At 37.8% G+C, this 25,312-nt stretch overlaps 1 protein-coding gene across 10 annotated transcripts in view; it reads right to left on the bottom strand.

Annotated features, from left to right (window-relative positions):
• Nucleotides 1–25,312, bottom strand: part of C2CD5 (C2 calcium dependent domain containing 5) — a 110,555-nt gene that overhangs the window by 8,035 nt on the left and 77,208 nt on the right. For 5 of the 10 annotated variants that reach the window (XM_049783778.1, XM_049783780.1, XM_049783779.1 and 2 more), the window contains 8 exons: nucleotides 23,670–23,810; nucleotides 20,621–20,684; nucleotides 20,173–20,234; nucleotides 19,409–19,507; nucleotides 18,636–18,725; nucleotides 17,934–18,021; nucleotides 16,200–16,286; nucleotides 248–298 (listed from right to left, as the gene is read on the bottom strand). In XM_049783778.1, coding sequence (XP_049639735.1) covers nucleotides 248–298; nucleotides 16,200–16,286; nucleotides 17,934–18,021; nucleotides 18,636–18,725; nucleotides 19,409–19,507; nucleotides 20,173–20,234; nucleotides 20,621–20,684; nucleotides 23,670–23,810 — 682 coding nt within the window. The remainder of the gene's footprint in view (nucleotides 1–247; nucleotides 299–16,199; nucleotides 16,287–17,933; nucleotides 18,022–18,635; nucleotides 18,726–19,408; nucleotides 19,508–20,172; nucleotides 20,235–20,620; nucleotides 20,685–23,669; nucleotides 23,811–25,312) is intronic. The other 5 variants (XM_049783783.1, XM_049783782.1, XM_049783784.1 and 2 more) reach the window with 1 other exon arrangement.

The raw sequence follows: 25,312 nt of genomic DNA, 5'->3' as shown, positions 1-25,312 counted from the left end.
ATAACAGTCACAACAACAAAGCCACAAAAATGTTATCAGAAAGCTAAAGTTTTATTTTAGAAGCCGGGAAACTATTAAAATGCTGAAAGATTTAAACAGTAAGTCTTTTCTAAAAGCAATCTAACTACAATAAAGCCAGACGTCTCTCTATACCATTGTCCAGAGCATTTCTTCAATGTCTGTGAATGCCATGTACCACCAGACTTTCTCATCTTGGGTGACTGTTGGCTTAATCAGACAAACTCACCTCTCTGTGTAGCTGGTATACCTGAGTTAGAACTTGCACTCTCCAGGTGTTCTAATAAGACAATATGAACATCATTAGCTTGAATGCTAAGTACAAGCCAGTATCTCTTTTTTGCTGTTTGATAATACTCTCTTTAAGTCAGATGAAGAAGAGGGCACTTTTATGGCTTTATTTGGAAAGCAAAACAAATAAGAGCATTTGGGTTTTGAATGCCGATTCCACTGATGTCTGTATGAAGCCTAGCTCCATTAATAAATATGTTGAAGAGAACTACCTGATACTATAAGAACACACCAAAAGTTTCAGAAATACTTCCAGAAGTGAGAAAATACACAACTATGGACTAATGGGATGAAAGCAAGAGATGAAAAAAAAGACAGCCAAGAAAATGTGGTGGGAAGAAAATCTAACATGATACATGGGAGGAAAATATCTATTATGAAGGAAAGGATCAGTGAGATCAGAAAGCACAGACAAGACAATGACTAATGTCTCACATTCACAAAACACAACTGATTAGCATTCACCCACAGCCACACCAAGGGCCTGGTTATCCTTCAAGGACTTCAAATCAACAGCTTCTCTATGCTATCAACACTACAAGGAATACAGAGCAACTTTGCTCTGGAATCCCAAACTAGAATCTGTCACTTCCCTGGCAGTAACCTCAAGGAAACAGACCAGCATTTCCCCTAATGTATTCACATGTTTATTCTTGATGTTTAAGATGCTGTATAAACTTAATACTATAAAATGCTTTCCTTTTTACTATGATTCCACAATAAAGGTCTCACACATATGAGGCATGTACTCTACCACTGAGCCACATCCCTATCCCCATGAGATGCTTCTCTTTTGCTTGTTTTGCAAACATTCACTCCCAGATTATCTTTTACTTTTCACTTTTCTTTGTTAATTGAATCACTGTGAGATACAAAGTTAGTCATACATACAATGTCCCAACACCCACCCTTTCATCAGGTGTATAATCCCCACCACCAACTCCCCAGTTTTCCTCCCATCTTGCCCTTTAACCTGCTTCTACGGAAGACACTTCTCTTTTTTCTCTCTCTCTTTTTTCCCTTTTACTCATTGTGGTTTGCAATACTGTTATCATGCATATATTTCACTTTACCTCCTTTCAACTCCCAGTTCTTGTCCAGAGTGATCATTTCCAACTATCAGTACCACAGTGGTCCCTTCTCAGCCCCAATTGAAATCCCTCCTCCTTTGTGGCTAGCTTTCTACCATAGACCAGTTCTACTGGCCTTCTTTTCTATTGTCTTGGGTATTATTTTCACACATGAATGCAATCATTCTATGTTAGTTACTCTCTCTTTGGTTCATGTCACTCAGTATGCTATACTCCATGTCTATTTATGTATAAGCAAAGTTCATGACTTCCTCTTTCCAACAGCTGCATAGGCATGATCTTTATATGTATAGCAACAGTATTGCCAACTTAAAAATAATTCATAAAACATAAAATCACTACCAGTAACTAGTCACCACGGTTTTCAAAAATTTACATAAGCTGCCTATATACATATTGTCTGTATGTTACAATTTTCTTTATAATATTATATAAAATTTATATTTAAAAAACAACAACCCAGTTTATACACAATGATTTTGTAAACTGGGTGCAATATAAGTATCTGCCATACTATAGCTGAACCTGCTTAATGGTTGAAATTCTATTATAATACAGAGCTATCTAATAAGAGGGCTACTAGGTTGGAACTCAAAATTGCCAGTGAAGGTACAGGCTGCTCACAGGTCCTGACCATAATCCTCAGACCTGACATCAAGGCCAGGAGGGTTCTGGATCAAGATCTGCTGTGTCAATGGACAGGTGAAAGCTTATGGAGTGTTAGCTCATCCCCCATTCTTCCGGTAACCTTACCTGCTGATAAGACCTGCCCATTTCTGGGAGGGGTCTTTGGAAGGTAACAAAAGGTTTGGCCTGAGGGGAATTGGTGGAGGAGAGGATTTGGAGGATGGATTGAGAAAGCAGCAGGAGGAGAGATGGTTGAGAGATAAGGTAAAATGCAGGGCTGAATAGGGATCTAGTGTAAAAGGTATGATAGGCCACACACATGTTGGCCAGAGCTGAATAAAGATGATATCTTCTGAAACCTGTCTGTGGATTTCTTCACCGCTAACCTAAAACCTCAGACCCGACGGCTGAAGGGGGTTGGAGACTCAAGGCCTGGGCTGGAGGATAAAGACCTCATCCCTCCCTCCATCACCATCCACCACCTTCTAGCCCAATTCAAGGGCTTTTATTCTACAATGGAGCATAGAGAAATAGTGAAATTTTCATTGAAGTCAGAGGAGATAAAGGGTTAAGGATAAAAAAAGAGAAAATGAGTGTTAGTGAATGTAGAGTAAATATGGCCAATCCAGGTTCAATTTCATATGGTTCCCCCAAGGCCCTCCAGAAATGATACCTAAGTGCAGACACAGGAGTAAGTTCTGCACATCACTGGGTATGACCCCCAAATCAAAAAATAAAAATAAAATAAAACATTTTTAAAAGACATGACTTAAATGGAATTACCATCACTACCTTCATATTTTCTGGGCAATATGGAATTCCCCAGAAGCAACCACCCACAGACTGCTTAAGCATATATCAAGTGTCAAAACAGAAGCACACAAAGATCTGAAAATTTTGTGCTTCTCGGAAAAAAAAAAAAAAAAAAGAAACAGAATACCTTTAGCAAAATTATTTCATTACTTAAAATTTTTTTAAAAATTCCAGAGTCTTTAAATATAAAAGTCTGATACCAACTATAGCTAAAGTGTGCAAAAGTTTCACCGGGACCTTGAGAATGACTGGAGTTGGATAGACCGGTATGCCTGGAACCCAGAGTCTGTCTTATGCCAATAAACTTCTGGGGTGAGGCCTTTTTGTAATCAGGTCAAGGACTTTTTTTCCATTTTCTCCATTTTTCTGGACCTATGCAAACATTGGCGATTGCCACTATCACACCTTTACTATATTTTTTTTACCCTTATCCTTTAAGGAAAAAAAAATACAACTTACTGAACTTAAAAACAAATTACTGTAGTAGAGTGCCTGTCTCAAATGCAGGTAGGGGATGAGAAGGGGGGAGGGGGTAATGCTGCACTGGTGAAGGGGGGTGTTCTGGTTATGACCGTAACCCAAATATGATCATGTTACTTAAATAAAAAAATATATTTAATAAAAAATTGTTTTAATGGTGTTCAGGGTAAGAGAAAATATTTATCCTTTGCCTTCAGCTATAGATATATTTGAATTAATATCTAAAAAGCAAAGTTTTGTTTAAAACAAATGCAGATGGGAAGACATTGGCTATGGATGTGGCTGAATGGTAAAGCGCTTTTCTTGAAGAAGCCCCTGGGTTCCATCCCCTATAACACACATACATACTTTTTCTCAGAGAAAATGCCCCATATGCCCAGAGAACAGCAAGGAGTACGTACCCTTATGGGCGCCACTAGCTACCGGCCTCCACGCTCCAACTGCTCTGCAACTTTAAATGACATTCTTTTTTTTTTTTTTTTTTTTTTTTTTTTTTTTTTTTTTTTTTTCGACTTTTCTTTTCCTTTTTAAAAATCTTTATTTCTGTTTTAATAATAATTTATTTATTAAGCACCATGGATACAAATATGTTCGTAGTCAGGTTTCACCCATAAAATGCACAACCCCTTCACCAGTGCAACTTTACCACCAACAGTGTCCCCCATTTCCCACTTATTTTTTTTTTTTTTTTTTTTTTTTTTTTTTTTTTGTGTTTATCTATATCCCTCTGATTTATTTCACTCAGCATAATAGTCTCCATATCCATCCATGTATAGGAAAATTTTATGTCTTCATTTTTTCTAGCAGCTGTGTAGTATTCCATTGTGTAGATATACCACAGTTTCTTTAGCCACTCATCTGTTGTAGGGCACCTGGGTTGTTTCCAGATTTTAGCTCTTGTAAATAGCACTGCTATGAATATAGGAGTGCAGAAGGCATTATTGTATTGATTTTTTTGGTCTTAGGGTATATCCCTAGGAGTGGTATTGCTGGATTACATACCCTCCCTCTATTTTTTTTTTTTTTTTTTTTTTTTATTTTTTATCTTTATTTAAACACCGTGATTACAAACATGATTATAGTTGTATGATTACAGTCATGTAAAGAGCACCCCCCCTTCACCGGTGTAACATTCCCACCACCAATTTCCCAGATCTCCCTCCTCCCCACCCCCCTACACCTGTACTCGAGACAGGCTTTCTACTTCCCTCATTCATTCACATTTTATGATAGTTTTCAGTGTAGTCATCTCTGCAACTGCACTCATCACTCTATGTGATGAGCTGCATGTCCTGAGCTGCACCTACCAGCCCTCATCTCTCTTGTCTCTGAGATATTGTTAAAAATGTCCTTCATTTTTCTTAAAGCCCATAGATGAGTGAAACCATTCTGCGTCTTTCTCTCTCCCTCTGACTTACTTCACTCAGCATAATAGATTCCATGTACATCCATGTATTGGAAAATTTCATGACTTCATCTCTCCTGATGGCTGCATAGTATTCCATTGTGTATATGTACCACAGTTTCTTCAGCCACTCATCTGTTGAAGGGCATCTTGGTTGTTTCCAGAGTCTGGCTATTGTAAATAGCGCTGCAATGAATATAGGAGTAAGGAAGGGTTTTTTGTATTGTATTTTTGTGTTTCTTGGGTATATTCCTAGGAGTGGTATAGCTGGATCGTATGGAAGCTCAATTTCCAGTTTGTGAAGGAATCTCCATATCGCTTTCCATAAAGGTTGTACTAGACGGCATTCCCACCAGCAGTGAAAAAGAGTTCCTTTCTCTCCACATCCCCGCCAGCACTGCTTGTTTTCCTTTCTTGTGATGTGTGCCAATCTCAGTGGCGTGAGGTGGTACCTCATAGTAGTTTTGATTTGCATCTCCCTGACGATTAGTGATGTTGAACATCTTTTCATGTGCCTTTTGGCCATTTGCCTTTCTTCTTTTTCAAAGTGTCTGTTCATTTCTTCTCCCCATTTTTTGATGGGGTTAGTTGTTTTTTTCTTGTATAGTTCTGTCAGTACCTTGTAAATTTTGGATATTAGCCCTTTATCTGATGTGTATTGGGTGAATAATTTCTCCCACTCAGTGGGTGGCCTTTGTATTCTGGGCGCTATTTCCTTTGAGATGCAGAAGCTTTTCAGCTTAATATAGTCCCATCTGTTTATCTCTGCTTCCACTTGCTTGGAAAGTGCTGTCTCCTCCTTAAAGATGCCTTTAGTCTCAATGTCCTGGAGTGTTTCACCTACATGTTGTTCTATATACCTTATAGTTTCAGTTCTGATATCAAGGTCTTTAATCCATTTGGATTTTACCTTTGTATATGGTGTTAGCTGGGGGTCTGAGTTCGCTTTTTTGCAAGTGGTTAACCAGTTGTGCCAACACCACTTGTTGAATAGGCTTTCCCTGCTCCATTTAGGATTTTTTGCTCCTTTATCAAAAACAAGGTGGTTATATGTCTGAGGAACCTTCTCTGAGTACTCAAGCCTATTCCACTGATCTGAGGGTCTGTTTTTATTCCAATACCATGCTGTTTTTATAACTGTTGCTTTGTAATACAACTTAAAATTGGGGAAAGTAATGCCTCCCATATTCCTTTTCCCAAGGAGTGCTTTAGCTATTCGAGGTTGTTTGTTGTTCCAGATGAATTTCAGAAGTATTTGATCCACTTCTTTGAAAAATGTCATGGGTATCTTTAGAGGAATCGCGTTAAATCTGTACAATGCTTTTGGAAGTATTGCCATTTTAATGATGTTGATCCTGCCAATCCATGAGCATGGTATGTGTTTCCATTTCCGCGTGTCCTCTCTTATTTCTTGGAGCAGTGTTTTGTAGTTTTCTTTGTATAGATCCTTCACATCTTTAGTCAGGTTGACTCCAAGATATTTGAGTTTGTGTGGAACTAATGTGAATGGGATTGTTCTCTTAATGTCCATTTCTTCCCTATCATTATTCGTGTATAAAAAGGCCATTGATTTTTGTGTGTTAATTTTGTATCCTGCCACTTTGCTATACAAATCTATTATTTCTAGAAGCTTTTTGGTAGAGTCTTTAGGGTTTTCTAAGTAGAGTATCATGTCATCTGCAAACAGTGAGAGCTTGACTTCTTCCTTTCCTATCTGAATTCCCTTGATATCTTTTTCTTGCCTAATCGCTATAGCAAGTACTTCCAGTGCTATGTTGAATAGGAGTGGTGAGAGAGGACAGCCTTGTCTTGTACCAGAATTTAGAGGAAAGGATTTTAGTTTTTCTCCATTGAGGATAATATTTGCCACTGGCTTCTGGTAGATGGCTTTGACTATATTGAGAAAGGTTCCTTTTATTCCTATCTTGCTGAGAGTTTTAATCAAGAATGGGTGTTGAACCTTATCAAATGCTTTTTCTGCATCTATTGATATGACCATGTGATTTTTATTTTTGTTGTTGTTTATGTTGTGTATTATATTAATAGATTTACGGATGTTAAACCATCCTTGCATTCCTGGGATGAAACCTACTTGATCAAAGTGAATGATCTTCTTGATGAGGCACTGGATCCTGTTCGCCAGGATTTTGTTGAGGATCTTTGCATCTGTGTTCATCAGGGATATTGGTCTGTAATTTTCTTTTTTGGCAGCATCTCTATCAGGTTTTGGTATTAAGGTGATGTTGGCTTCATAAAAGCTATTTGGAAGTATTCCTGTTTTTTCGATTTCATAAAAGAGCCTGGCCAGAATTGGTAGTAGTTCCTCTTGAAAGGTTTGAAAGAATTCATTCGTGAATCCATCAGGGCCTGGGCTTTTGTTTTTGGGTAAATTTTTGATTACAGTTTTAATTTCCTCAATAGTGATGGGGGTGTTTAGATATGCTACCTCTTCTTTATTCAACCGTGGAAGGTTATATGAGTTCAGAAATTTATCCATTTCTTCCAGGTTCTCATATTTAGTGGCATAGAGTTTCTCAAAGTATTCTCTGAATACCCTTTGAATCTCTGCAGTATCTGTAGTGATCTCCCCCTTCTCATTTCTAATACGCGTTATCAAGTTTCTCTCTTTCTTTTGCTTTGTGAGTTTTGCCAATGGTCTATCAATCTTGTTTATTTTTTCAAAGAACCAACTTCTGCTTTCGTTGATCTTTCGGATTGTTTTTTGGGTTTCCACTTCGTTGATTTCTGCTCTCAGCTTTGTTATTTCCTTCTGTCTCCCTATTTTTGGGTCCTTTTGTTGAGCACTTTCTAGTTCTATTAGCTGTGTCATTAAGCTACTCAGGTAAGCTCCTTCTTCCTTCCTGATGTGTGCTTGCAAAGCTATAAATTTTCCTCTCAGTACTGCTTTTGCTGTGTCCCATAAGTTCTGATAGTTTGTGTCTTTATTGTCATTTGTTTCCAGGAACCTTTTGATTTCCTCCTTGATTTCATCTCGGACCCACTGGTTATTGAGTATGAGGCTGTTTAACTTCCAGGTGTTAAATTTTTTCTTCTGTGTCCCTTTGCAGTTCACATCTAACTTCAGAGCCTTGTGGTCAGCAAAGGCAGCCTGCAAAATGTCTATCTTTTTTATTTTATGGAGGTATGTTTTATGTGCCAGCACATGATCTATCCTGGAGAATGATCCATGTACATTGGAAAAGAATGTGTATCCAGGTTTCTGAGGATAGAGTGCCCTATATATATCTACTAGGCCTCTTTCATCCATTTCTTTTTGCAGGTCTAGTATATTTTTGTTGGGTTTCCATTTGGTTGACCTATCAAGTGTTGACAAGCCTGTGTTGAGGTCTCCCACAATTATTGTGTTATTATTGATATCCTTCTTCAGATTTGTCAACAATTGTATTAAATACTTTGCTGGACCCTCATTCGGTGCGTATATGTTTAGGAGAGTGATTTCTTCTTGCTGTACAAATCCCTTGATTAGTACATAATATCCATCTTTGTCCCTTACAATTTTTCTGAGTATAAAGTTTGTGTCATCTGATATTAGTATGGCCACCCCCGCTTTTTTAAGGGTGTTGTTTGCTTGAATGATTTTCCTCCAGCCTTTGATTTTGAGTCTATGTTTATTCTGACTATTCAGGTGTGTTTCTTGTAGACAGCAGAAGGTTGGCTTCAGTTTTTTGATCCATTTCGCCACTCTGTGCCTCTTAACTGGTGCATTTAGTCCATTGACATTGAGAGAAATAATTGTCATGGGATTTATTGCCATCTTTGTGTAGAAGTTTGGTGTGTTTTTTGTTCTGTCTTGTTTTTAGAGTAGATCTTTCAGTTTTTCTTTTAAGGCTGGTTTTGAGTCTGCAAAGATTTTGAGCTGTTGTTTATCTGTGAAGCCGTGTATACATCCGTCAAACCTGAAACTTAGTTTTGCTGGGTGCAATATTCTTGGCGAAGCATTTATTTCATTGAGTTTTGCCACTATGTCCCACCACTGCCTTCTGGCCTTGAGTGTTTCTGGTGACAGGTCTGCTGTAAATTTCAAGGATGCTCCGTGGAATGTAATTTCCCTTTTCGATCTTGCTGCTTGCAGTATTCTATCTCTATCGGTGGGTTTCATCATGGTGACTAGGATGTGTCTTGGGGTGTTTCTACTGGGGTCTTTTTTAGCTGGTACTCTTCGGGCATGCAGGATTTGGTCACATGTTTTCTTTAGCTCTGGTAGTTTCTCTGTGATGATGTTCTTAACCATTGATTCTTCCTGAAGATTTTCTTCTTGGGTCTCTGGAACTCCAATGATTCTGAAGTTGTTTCTGTTGAGCTTATCAAAGACTTCTATTTTCATCTTCTCATATTCTTTGAGTAAATTTTCCATTGTCTGATCATTTGATTTGAGGTTTTTTTCTAATCTCTTCTGCTGTGTAAAGTTGTTATGCATCTCATCTTCTAAAGCACTAATTCTATCCTCAGCTGCTGTTAACCTGTTGGAAAACTCATCCATTATGTTCTTCAATTCGTCTATTGAGTTTTTCAGACCTGTTATCTGATCTGATATTTCAGTTTGGAGTTTTCTGATTTCTGTCTTCATATTCTCTTGATTTTTATTAGTGCTCTGATTTATACTTTCTTTGATATCTGATAGCAACCTCCATATTTCGTCTCTAAACTCCATTTCTGAAAGACTGCTTAGGTAGTTGGTCGTTGTTGGGTCATCAGAGTTTCCATCTTCATTCTCTATGGTTGAAGTTGGTCTGCGTAGTCTCCCCATTGTCTCGCTTACGCTGTGGGTTTTTCTACGTGTTGTGGTGGTACTCATTGGCGAGGTGGAGTGCGCGGCCGCGAAGCGCAGCGGAGCGGCCGCGCTCCGGCCCCCAAACACTCACCTCAGCCGAGGCAAGCCGTCAGGGGATGCCTGGGGAGGCCCCCAAGTGTCTGCCAAGCAAAGAAACCAGCACAATCCACAACTCCAACAGAAAACTCACAGCCCCAGCGAGACACGCCTCAGCCGAGGCAAGCCGTCCTTAAATGACATTCTTAACCAGTAAGGCTTTTCAGAAGAGAAGCCATTGCACTAAAATAACTGGTCTCTCTACCACTAAATTTGTTTTGTAAAAAAATAAATGAACAAAATATGCCATACTAAGGGCAATATAAGGGGAGAATGGAAACCTATTTCATATTCAAGAATGGAAATTTTATTAGAAGTCTTTGGGACTTTGTTGTGAAGTCACAGCCAAGCTGAGGATTGTGTAGATTTCTGAGCTAGAACTGGAGGCAGAACACTTATTATCTCTAAGGCCAGAGTGATAGTACAACAGGTAGGATTTTTGCCCCATATGCAGCAGACCCAGGTTCAATCCACAATACCTATAAAGTCCCCTGGGCACCATCAGGAGTAATTCCTGAGCATAGAGCCAGGAGTTAACTCCTGAGCCTTGCCAGGTGGAGCCCAAGGGAAAAACAACAAAAGGAACATTTAGATCAAGTTGCAAAGTGTCAACATCAAGTCACATCTCTTACCATTTCTTTTCCCAATTAATACAAAAGATCCTGATGGGAAACAAATCAACTGCTAACTAGGCATAGAGAGAAACACTGTTCTACTATTTTCTTGTACACCCTAACCCTTGTGCTGTAGAGAAGTGGACATAGGTAGGTTAAGTTAGCTCAGTGGCAATGATGAAAAGAAGAATCCGCGGTAAGGATTCTTTCTTCCTCAGTTATATGTATTCTAATTTTTCTAAACTTTGAGCCTTCTCAAAAAATATAACCAACACTTAGACTTAGGTTAACTGTAATCGTGTTGTACATTGCTCACTAATTCTTCTGATAATATATGTACTTAGGATGATCAGAACTCATAGGTCAAATTTACTGTAAATAAATAATCTAGGTATCTTAAGAAAATGCCCAAAACTAGGCCAGAGAGACAGTACTTGTATGCCCAATCTTGGTTTGATCTCTGGTATTTTATATAGTCCTCAAAGCACCTTTGGGAGTGATCCCTGAACACAGGCAGATGTGGCCTCAAAACAAAAACCCTTCAAACTGTGCAGATTCTATGGCAAACTGAAGTACATAGAACCTCAAGTGCTTCAAATTCTATTAGCTTTATTCTTCAATTTTAGTATCCTCAGTTTTAAGTACTTATAATCAAATATTCTTTTAGGCATTTCCTAAATCTATAATATACTTATAGGCTATCATCTATAAGTACAAAGCCTAACTAAATGGCTGAACTGGCTGAATGAGACTGGGTTTTTTTGTTGTTTGTTTGTTTGTTTTTTGGTATTCTGGGTGTTTAGTGACAGTGAATTAGGGCCATTCCCACCACCAGTAGTTGACCTCCCTCCACCATAGTTCCAAACCTCACATGCATCCCAAACCTCCACTCCTAGAGAGATGTTTTATAAACATTTTACTATAAACTGTGTTTATAAATTGCCCTCAATAATGATGTATGAATAAAATTGTTGTATTAGTTATAAATTATTAAGGCATACAGGTGAAAATAAATTCAAATTGGATATCCCACAAAAGAGAAAGTTAACTATAATGGCAGCTTATATATATATTAAGCATTAAAATGAGCTCTTTTCTTTAAATAATTAAATAGAGCTAACTATGTACACTACCAGCATCTGGCCCTTTTATCTTCATCCATCCCTCCTTCCTCTCTCCTACTTCTTTCTAAGCATCTCTGCTTCCCCTCACTCCTGTCCTTTGTATTTTCTTCTCTAGAAAATTGCTTTCGGGGGACGGAAAAGGGGAAGAGGAGGTCACACCCAGCACTGCTCAGGGGTTCCTCCTGGCTCTGTGCTCAGTAATTACTCCTGGTAGGCTTGAGGGACCATATGGGATGTAGGGAATCAAAACTGGGTTGGCTGTGTGCAAGGCAAATGCCCTACCCAGTTTATTATATCTCTGGCCCCAATAATCGCATTTTCTGGCAAGAAATCAGACCCACTGACAGAGTCAATTTGACTTTCCTCCCAAGTCATGCTTAGCAACAACACCTGGTGTTTGGGTGCTTAGGAGGCATGTGGTGCTAGGGACTGGACTCGGCCATCTCAGGACAGGTTGTACTCCAGCCCATTATAGGCTCTCTCCCTATTCTCAAGAAATTAAGTCTTCACATATATATCCCAGGTAATAGGCTACCTTTTAATAATAAACATTATAGCCTGAGAAAAATACTCATGATTTTCAACCCTTTGTCCAATTCCATTCACTCAGATTCTCCATATATACCTGTTTCTCTTTCTCATATGTGTGTGTTTGAAAGTTTCTTGAAATCATTTCAGAAAAAAAATGCAAGTGTAGTTATTAATGATGAAGAAAATAATTTGGAAGTTGCAAAAAATGTTCTAGTCTTTGTTTTCTGCTAATGTAATAAATACCATATAAAGGTGATATTGATCTAACTTTCTAACAGTTTTCATCGAAGTATTTTGATGACCTTTCCATGATAATGGTTTTCAAGAGAGTATTTAAATAGTTCAGCACTCTTTAACATTTCAGATCAGAAAATCAAGAAAACTAGCTAGAAAACATCAAAATGATCATAAATTTGAGACAAAAACTATTATTAGCCCAAGAAACAAAATCAGATGTAAAAAAAGGTGGAAGAAAAACATTGAATACGATTGGATAATGTAGGCCTAGGCTTACTCAGTACAGTGATTTAGGATGCACATAAAGGAATCATCTTTTCTTCACATAATACTCATTAATTTTCAATTACAGAAAAGGTAAGGAAAGGCTTATCTACAAGTGAAAAATGGATGCATTATCATACTATTCTGGGCTTTTGAACCTTTTCTTTAGTCAGAAGAGAAGTGAAATTCTTTAACGAATAAGGATTCAAAAATTTTAACATTAAAAAATTAAAATACACCACCAGCTTAGCTAAATGACAAACTGTGTACATACTTGCCAGTATTATTAGCAGCTGCTTTAAAGAATTTTGTGGGCACATTCAGTAAAGTGGTCAATTTTCTGAGTATCTATGTGTCTCTCTTATCCTCCTGTTTCCTCCAAAATGGTAAACTTTGATCTCTGATCTCTGAGATGTCTATACAAAGGCTTCTCTCACTGTAGAACACTCAATTACTAGCCAATTCATGTTGTAACATACTGTTATATTCTTTAGCCCTTTAAAAAAAATTACCCTAATCTTAAATATTTCACAGTACATGGAGATGACATTTTCAATTCTAAATATACTTAGGCCTGTCCATGCCCTCCAAAATAAATTTAGAAACAAAGACAATAAGTATGCAACACAAAGCATGATTTACAAAACTATCTACTAAGAGAGTTGAGATAAACATTCTAGATGTTAATGATGAATTTAAAATGCATGAACATGTAAATATATTACATTACATATATTAATATTAGATGTGATAATGATGAGGATGACAGTAAGTTAGATGCTAGAGATGATAAATGTGGCATGATGTGAGTCGATGGTTTCTAATCTTTGAAACCCCTTTTCAAAAAAAAAAAAACAGAAAGAAAAGAATATTAAAAGCACACTGCATCAAAGCTGTTAGAGCTCAGGGGCTGGTAAGTGGGGTGGAAGTGGGGAATCCAGGTACCAGTCCTGAGCTCCCTCCATATCCCCAGCTCAGCTTGTTTCCCACCCAGCCTTCTAGAAAAGTCCTGAGGCATTTCTGTAGAAGCTGGCTGACAGGAGCAGAGATAAAACATTATTGCTTCAACTGACTAGAAGCTACTTGGACAATTCTTTGACTTAACAAAAGCTCAGTCTGACTTCAAGAATAATTTAACTTTCAATTTGCATATTTAATAATAGGAACATGTTATAAATTGAACTAAACATCACAGAAACACAAGAAATTGGAAAATTTCAAAGACTAAAGTGAGCCTAATCCTTTTTTTTTGTTAGTTTCCACATGAAGAAGTGCAGAGACTCAGTGCAAGGCTTGGTTCTCACACTTAATCAGCAGTGTCACTGAGAGGCCAAATCTGTTACTTTATGATACCACCTCATGGCACCTCTCCACACTCCCTACAATAAACTACAATTATTTTAAGTACTATTCATAAGTGACTTATCCTATTAAATTCTTGGTTCTTTACTTCACAAATTGGCATTTATACAAAACGCTAACACAAGGAATATTCATTATATTACTGGTAAGAATATTTAAAGGCTACTGCTAACTCATTGTCATCAATATAAAATAAACCTATAGGGAGCCAGAGCAATAGCACAGCAGGTAAGGAGGGCATTTGCCTTGCACACAGCTGACCCGAGACGAACCTGGGTTAGGTCCCTGGCATCCCTTATGGTACTCCAAGCCTGCCAGGAGCAATTTCTGAGTGCAGCAAAGAGTAACCCGTGAGCACCACAGGGTGTGGCCAAAAAACAAAACAAAACGAAACAAAATAAAACCAAAAAATAAAATAAACCTATGAAGGTTTAATAATCAGCAAAACTCAGTGGATAGTGTAACAACATGGTAAAACAAAATTGAGAGGACCCACCCCCCAACCCAGAAATTCTTCTTCCTAAACACTGGCAATTAATGCCATCTTCCAGTTTGGATTTTTGGTATAGAGTTCTCACAGCCTCTTCTATTCTCCTTTCTTTCACTGCAAGGATAAATGAACTAACACCTTAAAATGGTTTGGAACTATGTGTTAAAAAGAAATTTCTACATTAAATGAAGGGTTTTAAGGAAAATCCTGTCAGCTCCAGGAAGACTGACTTTTTTCCTTTTAGACTATCAAGGAAGTTGAGGAATGCTAAATTTTTTTGTTTTGTTTTGTTTTTGGGTTACACCCGCAGCGCTCAGGGGTTACTCCTGGGTCTACAATCAGAAATCGCCCCTGGCAGGCTTGGGGACCATATGAGATGCCGGGATTTGAACCACCGTTCTTCTGTATGAAAGGCAAATGCCTTACCTCCATGCTATCTCTCTGGTCCCAGAATGCTAAATTTTAACTGAAATTCTAAAAGAGAATTATCACTTAGGAAAGGAGCAAAAAAAATGCTAAATTTTAACTGGAATTCTACATTAGAATTATCATTTAGAAAAGGTGCAAAAAACAGTAACTATATTAGCAAACTCAAAACCTGAAAGTAACCTATCATTTCATCTTCAAAATGATTGGGGACCAGAATGATACTACAATGGGCAGAGTGCTTGCCTTGCATACTGCTGACCCAAGTTTGGTCCTTGGCACCATATATGATCTCCCAGAGCCCATGAGGAGTAAGCCCTGAGAACAGCTGGGTATGGCTCCAAAACAAAAACAAAACAAAAAAGACAGAATTCCTACACTGACGTAATTTTATCTGAATATAACACCTAATTTGGTGTTAGGTAAAATAACGAACAAGTAGAAAGCATAAAATAATTTAACTTTTATCATAAAACATAACAATCAGAAAATCTAGGCCAGAAGAGAGCACAAAAGACGGATGTGCTTAGTATTAGTACATGGGGAGAAAATCCAGTCTCAATATTCAGCCTACTTGGTGCCAGAGCTCCACTGGAAGCAACTTGTGAGAACTGCACCGGGAGTAGCCTTAGTACCAGGTACTAAACCAAAACCAAACAAAAACAAGAACAAACTTATAGAAAATTCAGGCCAGAGAGATCTGGTTTGATCCCAGGTACCCCATTTGGTCCCCTAAGTGCCACCAGGCGTGACCCTTGAGCTCAAAGGCAAGGAGGAATAAACCCTGAGCACTGCTGTGTGTGGCTACCCCACCATCAAAAAGAAAAAAAATTGGAAAGGCAAGTTTTATTTTAAATACTTCACGCTTCATTTCACAAATTTAAGAAAAAAACATTGGTTATGAAATAAGCTAATGCTTCTAAAAACTTTTGTAATTTCTTTTTCCTTTTACATAAATAAAAGGTCTTCTTAAATCAGAAGAAAAGTGGAAAAAACTACCTCTTATTTTTCTCTAAAGATTGTAAATATATAAGTGGATTTATAGCTACTGAATTTAAGGTCATTTCATGTTTGAAGATGAATGTGCCTCTCAGTTCCAGGCCAGGCTCCCGACTGCAATGGACTCTTCCCACCAAAACCTCTCCTTGGGCCTTCTGAAGAAAGTAAGTTTTTTGTTGTCTACAAATATCAAAAAATTTTTGATGGGTTTATGCGTTGCTGAAAAAAAATTGTACCAAATTTAAGTTCAGATAGAATTTTATGAATAGTGACTTTGGGAAATCCAAATTTCTGAAAATAAGACAAATACATTTGAGGTTTCAAAATGGAGTAACACAGGGAAATTTATCTCTGTGATTTATGATGAGACTGTGAAATTAAAAGCAACATGACTTTCCCCCTTATGAACATGAGCAAGCATACGATGAGGAATGAAGACACAAATGTTCATCTCAAGACTGAGGGAGCCTGCCCACGGGAAGGCCCAGGTGGAAGAAACAAAAATCTAAGACTCGTGTGTATTTTCTCACTTAACCAACCTTTAGCCGGTGGAAAAGGATGCGGAGGAAGCGAGTCTGCACAGAGTTCCAGTGGAAACTGCAGAAGTTCTTCATTATCTGTAGAAGCTTGAGAGGCAAGAAAGACACTAGTTACTTAGCCACGGTCAGTTATTAACTTATTAAAGAATAAGATGCTTGGAAAGCATCTATTACCCCCCCCCCATTTCATTCTGTGCTCATTCTTGGCCTCTCCCCCGCTCCCTAGGCTGCCTTCCCTGGGAGCACTTGTAGGAGTGTGAACAAGGATGAGACATGTGAATCTACCAGAACTTCACAAATTAATACACATACAATAAGAATTATTACTGTGCTCCTCTACAGCTGATCTTAGCTCTTTGATACTAATGAGAGCAGTTATCTGTCTTCTTTAATAAGCATTTGAATGCATCATTTAATATACCTGCCTCTCTCTCAAAAACTAAATACTATATACAGAATTTAAACAGTGTAAGATTTTTTTGCTAATCATGAGTATTTTGAATAAAAATGTCATTAATCTTTAATATCCCAACTTTTGTTTTTTTCAGAACACATAAGCAGGGCACAGCCTGCGGGCCGCAAACGGCCCTCCGCACAACATTTTGTGGCCCTGCCCTAGAGGAATCTTTTTTTGTTTTGTTTTGTTTTGTTTCAGTTGTTTGGGTCACACCCCCCAATGTTCAAGGCTTACTACTGGCTTTGCACTCAAGGATCACCCTGACTTTGCCTCCTGTGGCCCCCAGGTAAATTGAGTTTGAGACCCCCTGAATAAAGGAATACTGATAATTTGGACTGCTTGGAATACATTAAAAATGACACTTCTGTGTTGTCTCATGAATATATTTGTATTCCTTTTCCTGTTCCTCACATCTCTGTAAATGTTTAAATAAAAATTATATTGCTTCAATTAAAAAAAATTGTACTTCCTAGATTTCACTGGGAAAAGAACAATTCAGAGACTGCTGGAAATGACAGGTGCTTTCATGCATATGACATTAATAATTTATCAGATGCCTTGAGACTCTCTCTAGTGCTAGGGGAGAAACCTATAAATTTCTGAAGAATATACTCTAATTTTTTCTCTATGTGAACATCAATCATCTCTTCTTAGATAAAACCTATCAGGTCAATCACATGCTCCTCCACAAAGTTAGAATGACAAAAACAAACAAAAAATAAAGGTTATCTGTTTAAGAAACAAACCACTAGGCACAACTTATGTTCACTGCAGCATTATTTACAAAAGCTATGATCTGGAAATGACACAAGTACTTTTCAAACAAATAAGCAAACAAAGAAGGTCTGCTATATATACATATATGGTAAATCACATTTCTCTATTAAAAAATTAAAAATCCACATTCTGTTACAATGTGTAATGAAATGAGGGTGTCATGTTAAAAATAATGAAGTCAAAAGATGAGTAGATGATCCCATTCATATGTGGAGTATAATGAAGCATAACATGGCAATTGACAATATCCAGTGGAAAGAATCTGACAACTGAGTTGAGGTTCTCAAGGGATAGGAGGGGGAAGGGAGCTAAGGACAGTGGTGGTGAGTGTGGCACAATGTAACATCCATTGCTTAAATCATAAACATCAGGCACTGTTATCAACTATACTACCTCCAAGAGAGAGAGAAACAGACAGACAGAGACAGAGAAGAAACAAGTCAATTTCCCGACTATCACTGAACATTATTATACTATAGACATGGACCACTCTTGATTACCTCTTTGCAATGATTTTTCAACATGCGTTTTTGTGGTCTGTAAAGCCTGATTTTTGTCAAAAGTTATTGCAACTGCTGTGACTGTAACCTAGAATCATAAGAACAATAAAATTAGCAAAAAAAGAAAGAAAGAAACTGCTAACAATCATTTCAAGAACAGTTTCAGTACTGTGAACAACTTAAATTAAGTGGCTCGTTGCTTATTTAGAATCTCAAAGAACTTAGAAAGACATCTCACAGGGCTAGCCAACATGTTATGAATTTGGAAGGTCCAGGTTCCACCCTAAGGCCAAGTAGAAACTATGAATGGGTGTGGTCAAAATATATATATCTCGATCAGAATTACACATAAACTACCATCCAGGGTAAAACCAAACTCTGTATTTCCAAATTCTAGAACTTTCTCTACAAAACAGAGATAGAAAAAAATTCCCTGTAGGTGTACATTCCATCAAAACCTTCTCTGCAAGATGAAGAGTGAGGAAAGGCCTTAGAGCAAGCACATCCGCTGTACACACACTGGAGCAATATGCACCTCCAGAGAAGTGAGTTCAGAAAAATGTGACAGAGTCTGACAGTGACAAAATGATAACAGTCTGAAAGAAAACTGTTGCTATCTAAGTTCTTTGTGATGGCATTATGCTATAAAGTGAACAGATCAAGGCTAGCAGCTTCTCTGATAAAACCTGAGCTCTCAGTTACCTGAATTAATTCATCTTCAGGCAGTGAGACTGTGAAGTTCACATGGCAGAGGCAGCAGGGGGTCATGGAGCGGAGTTTGAAGTACAGGCTCTGTGCAATAGAGACAGCAGAGGCGTGAACGCTACCACAGACTCACGGAAAAGAACTTTTTAATTAACACTGTACAACAGCATCTGGAGAACATAAGACTCAAAAACCAAAACCTGATCCAGGGCCCACAGTGATAGCATAATTGGGTAGAGCTCTTGTTTTGTACACAGTCAACCTGGGTTCAATCCCCAGCAGCCTATCTGGTCTCTGAGGTCACACCCTAAGAAATGAACCCTGAATGCAGAATCAGGAATAATTCCTAGGTACAGCTACGTGTGCCCCCAAAACAAAACAAACAAAAACAAAATCCTGATCCACTCTTGTTTTACCTTGTCGCTACAATTCAAATACATTTTAAATAATTAGGCAGATAGTAATAGCTCACTCAACACCAGAGCAAAAAATATAGCAGTATAGTATACAGGTTCTTCAAGAATATCACACATAGAATAGTTCTCTATTTCTCTAAGAACTAACTTAAAATCTTATTTACTATTTGCAGTATCAAGCCGAAGACAACTCTGGCACTTTGCTTAATGGATAAGTTAAAACTGATAGGTAAGCAAAAGTCATTTAGTCTGCAACTGTGAATGATTTTCCAGACAATATAGTCACCTTTAGTTTATTTTTTAATTTCATGATTACTAGGAAATTTAACTAAAATATAGTCAGGAGGTTCCTACCTTGAGCAAATTTTCACAGAGATCGTTAAAGTTCTTATTAAGAGCTTGATTGGTCAGATTAAGGCTGCTTAATCGGATTACTCTCACAGATGTAAACATCTACAGAGAGAGATAACAATGTGTAAGCTTATTCTAAAATACAATATCAATAATGGACAAAACTGATGAATAATGAACAATAGCCAAGGTTGTGTGGAAAAAGATAACATTTAAACAGCAGCGAGGTAAAAGGGAGAACATAGCCAGAGAAACTTGCTGAAACTACTTCTGTTGTATCTCTAAAACAGCAAAGCCTAAAAACCAATCATGAATAATTTTGTAATTTTATTGTGACCATATAAACAGTCAAATTCTAAAAATTCTATAATATTGTCAAGATTTCTGGAGAGGGGCCAGAGAGATAACACAGCAGTTTGGGCATTTGCCTTGCATGTGGCCAACTCTGATGAACTCCGGTTCAATTTCCGGCATTTCATAGGAGTGACTTCTGAGCATAGAGCCAGGAGTAACCCCTGAGCACCACCAGGTATGGCCCCAAAATTAAAAAAACTATATATATATAAAAGGAGAAGATTTCTAGAAACATATCTTACAAAACTTGTTATTTTGAAAAATTGATACTGATACTTTACCAAGTAGATCACCACATGTATGAATTATTTATGATTTTTCTATTTCCAAAAAAACATTACATGTTCATGAATTTGAAAGGAGAAAAAATACTGGAGAACCCCCCCCCCCAAAAATGAATAGCAAATATTTACCTGAATTTCAGAAGTCCAATTATTTATGCCGGGCATAATTTCTGTATTGCAACTATAAAAGCCTGTCAAAATAAATTGTAGTTAAAATATTACAGTAGTCCAATTGAAAAGTCTCAATAATCACCTGAAGTTCTAACTGTAAGATTTTTTTCCCTAAAATTAAATTATTTTTCTCCAAAAACTCCATACCTCAGGAAACTTTCAGATCATTTAACAAATTGTCAAAAACTTTTTTCATGTATAAACATAAAAAGTTCCCAAATCAATTCCATCTAAGTTCTAATGGAAATATTTTAAAAATATGTTTTCAGCCTTGGAACAGCAAAACCTATAATAGGATCTGACACTGATTTATTCGTAGCCTTTCAGAACAAAGTTAGTGCTAGAAGAGTTAGGAACTGAAATGCTGATATGCAAAGCCAGTCTCATCTCCATGTTGTCTGTTCACCTGAAGGAGGAGGGACATCAGTGAGTAGAGAATGTACATCTTCCATAGCATCTGTATCGTCAATCTGAAATAAAGACATCACATTACTAAGTAAGTAGTAAATATGCAACCACTTCAGTTAAATAAACAAATACCAGAACATATTAATCACTTATTAAATAGACCCAAGGAAAATTAGACATTGTCTTCTAAAATTTAAAACTTAAACATTAAGTAACTACCATTCTCCACAGAAACCATGATACTTTCTAACTACAATATATATTAGGATAGTGAGTTAAGGAAATGAGGCTTTAGGGCTAGAGAGATAGCAGAGCAGGTAAGGTGCTTGCCTTATAAGTGGTTGATCTGTATTCCAACCCCAGTACCCTATATGGTTCCTTGAGCCCTGCCAGGACTGATTTCTGAGTGCAGAGCTAGGAGTAAGCCCAGAGTACTCCCAGCCGTACCCCATCTCAAAAAAGTGAGCCTCTTCACAAACTTTATAAGGACATGTTTAAAAAAAGATGTACAGAGTTCATAAACAGTTATCTCAATTTGTGTAATAAAAATCAATTAAACAAAACTTTTGACTGCAGACTGATTTAGAGGAGTAAAATGAGAGGGCCAGGAGAGCAGCACTTTAGGTTGAGGGCAGAGACTCCGTGAACACATGGTCCTGCTCTGAATCCCCCAGAGAATGGCAGATGTGGACTAGGTGGCATTGTCCAGCCCTATCATGATACCACTGGGCTTAGGATTGCTGGAGTGGCCCAGGATTCTATGAGTACACTTGAAGGCTCCCACCTTCCCAAGAGAGAAAATGATATAGTGACCAACCTAAAGGCATATGTAAAACAGGAGTCCAAATCCTCCTTTAAAAAAAAAATTTTTTTTTTAGTTTTTTAGGCCATACCCAATGGCACTCAGGGGTTACTCGACTCTGAGCTCAGAAATTACTCTTGGCTTATGGGATGCTAGACTCATATCAAGGTCACCCTGTGCAAGGTAAGCGCCCCTCCTCCTATGCTATCATCACTCTGCTCCCCAACCTCCCTTTTCTAGCACAGTATAATCTACTGTGAATAACTTGGTATAAATACTCTGTGGGACATACACCTGTACTCTTAGCCCTGCCCTTCAGACCCCAAAAAAGCTTCTCACTTCCCACTATTAGTTCCCCAATTCTTGGCCATATCTCAGTCTACTGTTCTCCACAATACCCCACCCCAGAACACAAGCATTCTCTACCCACAGTTCTCTTGCCCCTCCTATGCCTAAGTCCTCGCCTTTGCCCAGGTCTTCCTCACAACCCTGAATCATCAACTTTGTACTCTGCTGACCTGGGATCTGGGATACCAACGACACTCTAAATCAAACCTCAAGGAATGTTTAAAACAAGCAGAATCTATTGAACAGATTTCTGGCCCCATCTTGAAGTTTTCATTGAGCTGAGTTTTTATAGGAACCAAAAGGTTCTTTTGAAATTAAAAAAAAAGAACTGCAGAGCAGAAGTGTGTGATGTTTTGAGTAGCAGGGATCTAAACTCTCTCTTTTTTTTTAAACATTATTAATTGATTATTGGACCACACCCTGCAGCGCTCAGGGGTTACTCCTGGCTCTGCACTCAGAAATCGCCCCTGGCAGGCTCAGGCTCGGGGGACTATATGGGATGCCGGGAATCAAACCGGGTCCCACCCGGGTTGGCCGCACACAAGGCAAATGCCTTGCCACTTATTGCTCCAGCCCCAGGGATCTAAACTCTCCCCTGGAACATTCTACCTCTTCAATTTGTCAGATTCGCCTTATCAATCTCACTGCTTCCCACTCTCACACTGAAGGAAAACATTAGAGAAAAACAGTTTGAGGATTCTATAAAATAACATACTTCCTTTGGTTCCCTGTGCACCCCATATTCTCCTGTTCAAATTCTGGGGCACAGCTCTAGACTCCCCATATCTCCACACCATCCTGGACCAATGTCACACCAACCTCCCACTTCTCTGGCTTCCAGCTCTCTATCTGGCTCTTTCTGTCATCTTCTCAGTGCAGTTCTAAGTTCCTCATTTACTGTCTCTCCTTCCATTGCAAAAATTTGCACTTCTCCAAACTTTTCCCTCTCTACAGGAAAACTGGCGAAGCAGATTTGTGAAGAGGGGGGCTCCACAAATTTTTCCTGCCACATTTATTCTCCAGAAAGTGAGAACAATATTGAGTGTAATGAAGTTTGTATTATAGCTTACTAATTCAGTAAGAAAACAACATTTCAGAATTCAGTGCTTAAAACTACATTTAGTATATAAAAATGTTACAGTACTATGTTACAACACCTAAGGTAGGTAATAAATGGTAACAAGTGAAAGAATAGCATTTGAATTTAAATTCATGCAGTTTTATAAAAACCTATCCAATTTTTAATATTGTTTTAACTCACTTAATTTTGGCAGAAACATTTAATTATTTTATCAGTCAACTAGTGTAGAATAAAAAAAGGTATGATCAAATACTGGCATTTTTTAATTACATTTTATTTTATTTTTTTCTAGACCCTTCACCAGTGCAACATTCCCATCACCAATGTCCCAAATGTCCCTCCTCCCCATCGCATACCGGCCTGTGCTCTAGATAGGCTTTCTACTTCCCACATTCAGTCATGTTTTTTTATAATGGTTCTCAGTGTAATTATTTCTGTGACTGCACCATCACTCTCTGTGGTAAGCTTCATGTTGTGAGCTGGACCTTCCAGTCCTCCTCTATTTTGTCCCTGAGAATCACTTTTATTTTTCTCAAAACCCATGGATGAGTGAGACCAATCTGTATTTATCTCTCTCCCTCTGACTTATTTCACTCAGCATAATAGATTCCATATACATCCATGTATAGGAAAATTTCATGAGTTCATCTCATCTTCATGAGATGAAATTCTGGCATTTTTAAGTTTGTTGCAAATAATCAGTTTTTGCTTTTAACAGTTGCAATGATACTAACGTGCCACAACAATTCTGAGCTTCAGTAAAAATACAAATCATATCTTCCAGACTTTAAGAAATTAGTTAGTACAATATAATACCTCCAAAACGAAAGCATCTTTTTTCCCATGGGAAAGATCCAATTCTGTGACTTCATCAGAACTTTCTGATTGTGATCGTAAAAGTCTTGAGCGCTGTCTAGGCTCTGGAATGGGTGATCCTATAATTTCTTCTGATATCTCCTAAAAGAAAAATAGATAATTTATATATTATAAGACTAGCTTTTGGTGCCAGAGTGATAGTACAAAAAGATAAGTCGCTTGCAGACTTGATTGATACCTGCACCACATATAGCTACCTGAAATCCTGGAGTGATCCCGAGCACAGAGCCATGAGGAAGCCCTGAGAACCCAAGGGTATGGTCTCAAAACCCAAAAGAGGAAAAAAAAGTCTAACTACTTCAGTTTGGTTTTAAATTTTTATGTTAATAGACAACTGCCAGTGACAGTGGGTATAGGGGATATGAGGAAATCTGTAAACTATGTGCACAGGCAATATTTCAGCATGACATTTATTGTCTAAACTTCTACAATACACTGATAGTTCCTTTTAATGCTAGGAAGAAACTGGAAATGATAGGAAGTGCAGACTACTGTACAGAACTGTTCCAGATGCGCTAAGGCAATGCTGACACCTAGTGTCCACCCAGGGAACTGGCAGCCCTTTAGCTCGGAACTAATAGCCCTTTAGCTCCGGTTATTTTCTAGGAAGCACTGAAAAGTTAAGGAAGGGCCAAAGAGATAGCATACTAGTAGGGCATTTGCCTTGTACGTGGCTGACCCAGGAGGGACCTGGTTCAATCCTTGGCATCCCATATGGTCCCCATGCCCGCCAGGAGAGATTTCTGAGCATAGAGCCAGGTGTGCCACCAGGTAAGGCCCAAAAACAATTAATAGTTAATTAAACAAATAAGAAAAGTTATAAGGAAAGGAAAATATTGAAAACTACTGATATGATTCTAATCTGTTGTATCTATTCTGTTCCAGTTTATCAAACTCAGCTAGTAATATGTGAAATAAAATATATGTGGGCTACATAATGTATATTAGTATATATGCATTTGCTGTGCAACTTGGTAGTTTCAATAATGTTATCTTTAGGTCAGTTCATGGTACAATCCTCTAAAAGCTCATTAGCCTTAACGTATTATCTAGCCAAAAATCAGGGTTAACTAGAAATTCTAACTACTTATTGGCCACAAGAAATGTGGGAAGAATGCACATGAGAACAAACACAAATACCTATTGTTGCTATTCAGAGCTTTTTTTAAAGTTTAAATTTGGAAACTTAAAAGAGAAAGATTTTCAAAAATAGTTCTAGTGTTCTTTGCATCAATTTTCTAGAGTGTACCTTACATAAAACCACCACCACACAGTTTTAAAACACAGCTATCTAAGGAAATAGAAATGGAAACTTGCACCTTCATTTTTTTTGTCTTATCTGCACTCCAAATTAATCTGATTTATATAACTCTGACGTTATCTTTAAAAATGGATGCAAAATGAGCAAGAGTTAAAATTCTAGATGAAGTAGTTTCCAGCAAAGGGCCTTACTAGATTGGATGCTCAAGGCAATGTTTTCCCATTGGTTAAAGATTTATTATTTTCTTCTGCAAGAAACCACAGCAATTCAGTGCCACACCCACACCCTTTAATAAAAAAAGAAAAAAAAAAGAGAAAAACAC

The sequence above is a fragment of the Suncus etruscus genome, chromosome 11 (assembly GCF_024139225.1).
Source record: "Suncus etruscus isolate mSunEtr1 chromosome 11, mSunEtr1.pri.cur, whole genome shotgun sequence".
In the NCBI taxonomy this organism is placed as follows: domain Eukaryota; kingdom Metazoa; phylum Chordata; class Mammalia; order Eulipotyphla; family Soricidae; genus Suncus; species Suncus etruscus.
Note: the sequence above shows the minus strand (reverse complement) of the source record. Positions and strands in the feature narration are given on the sequence as shown.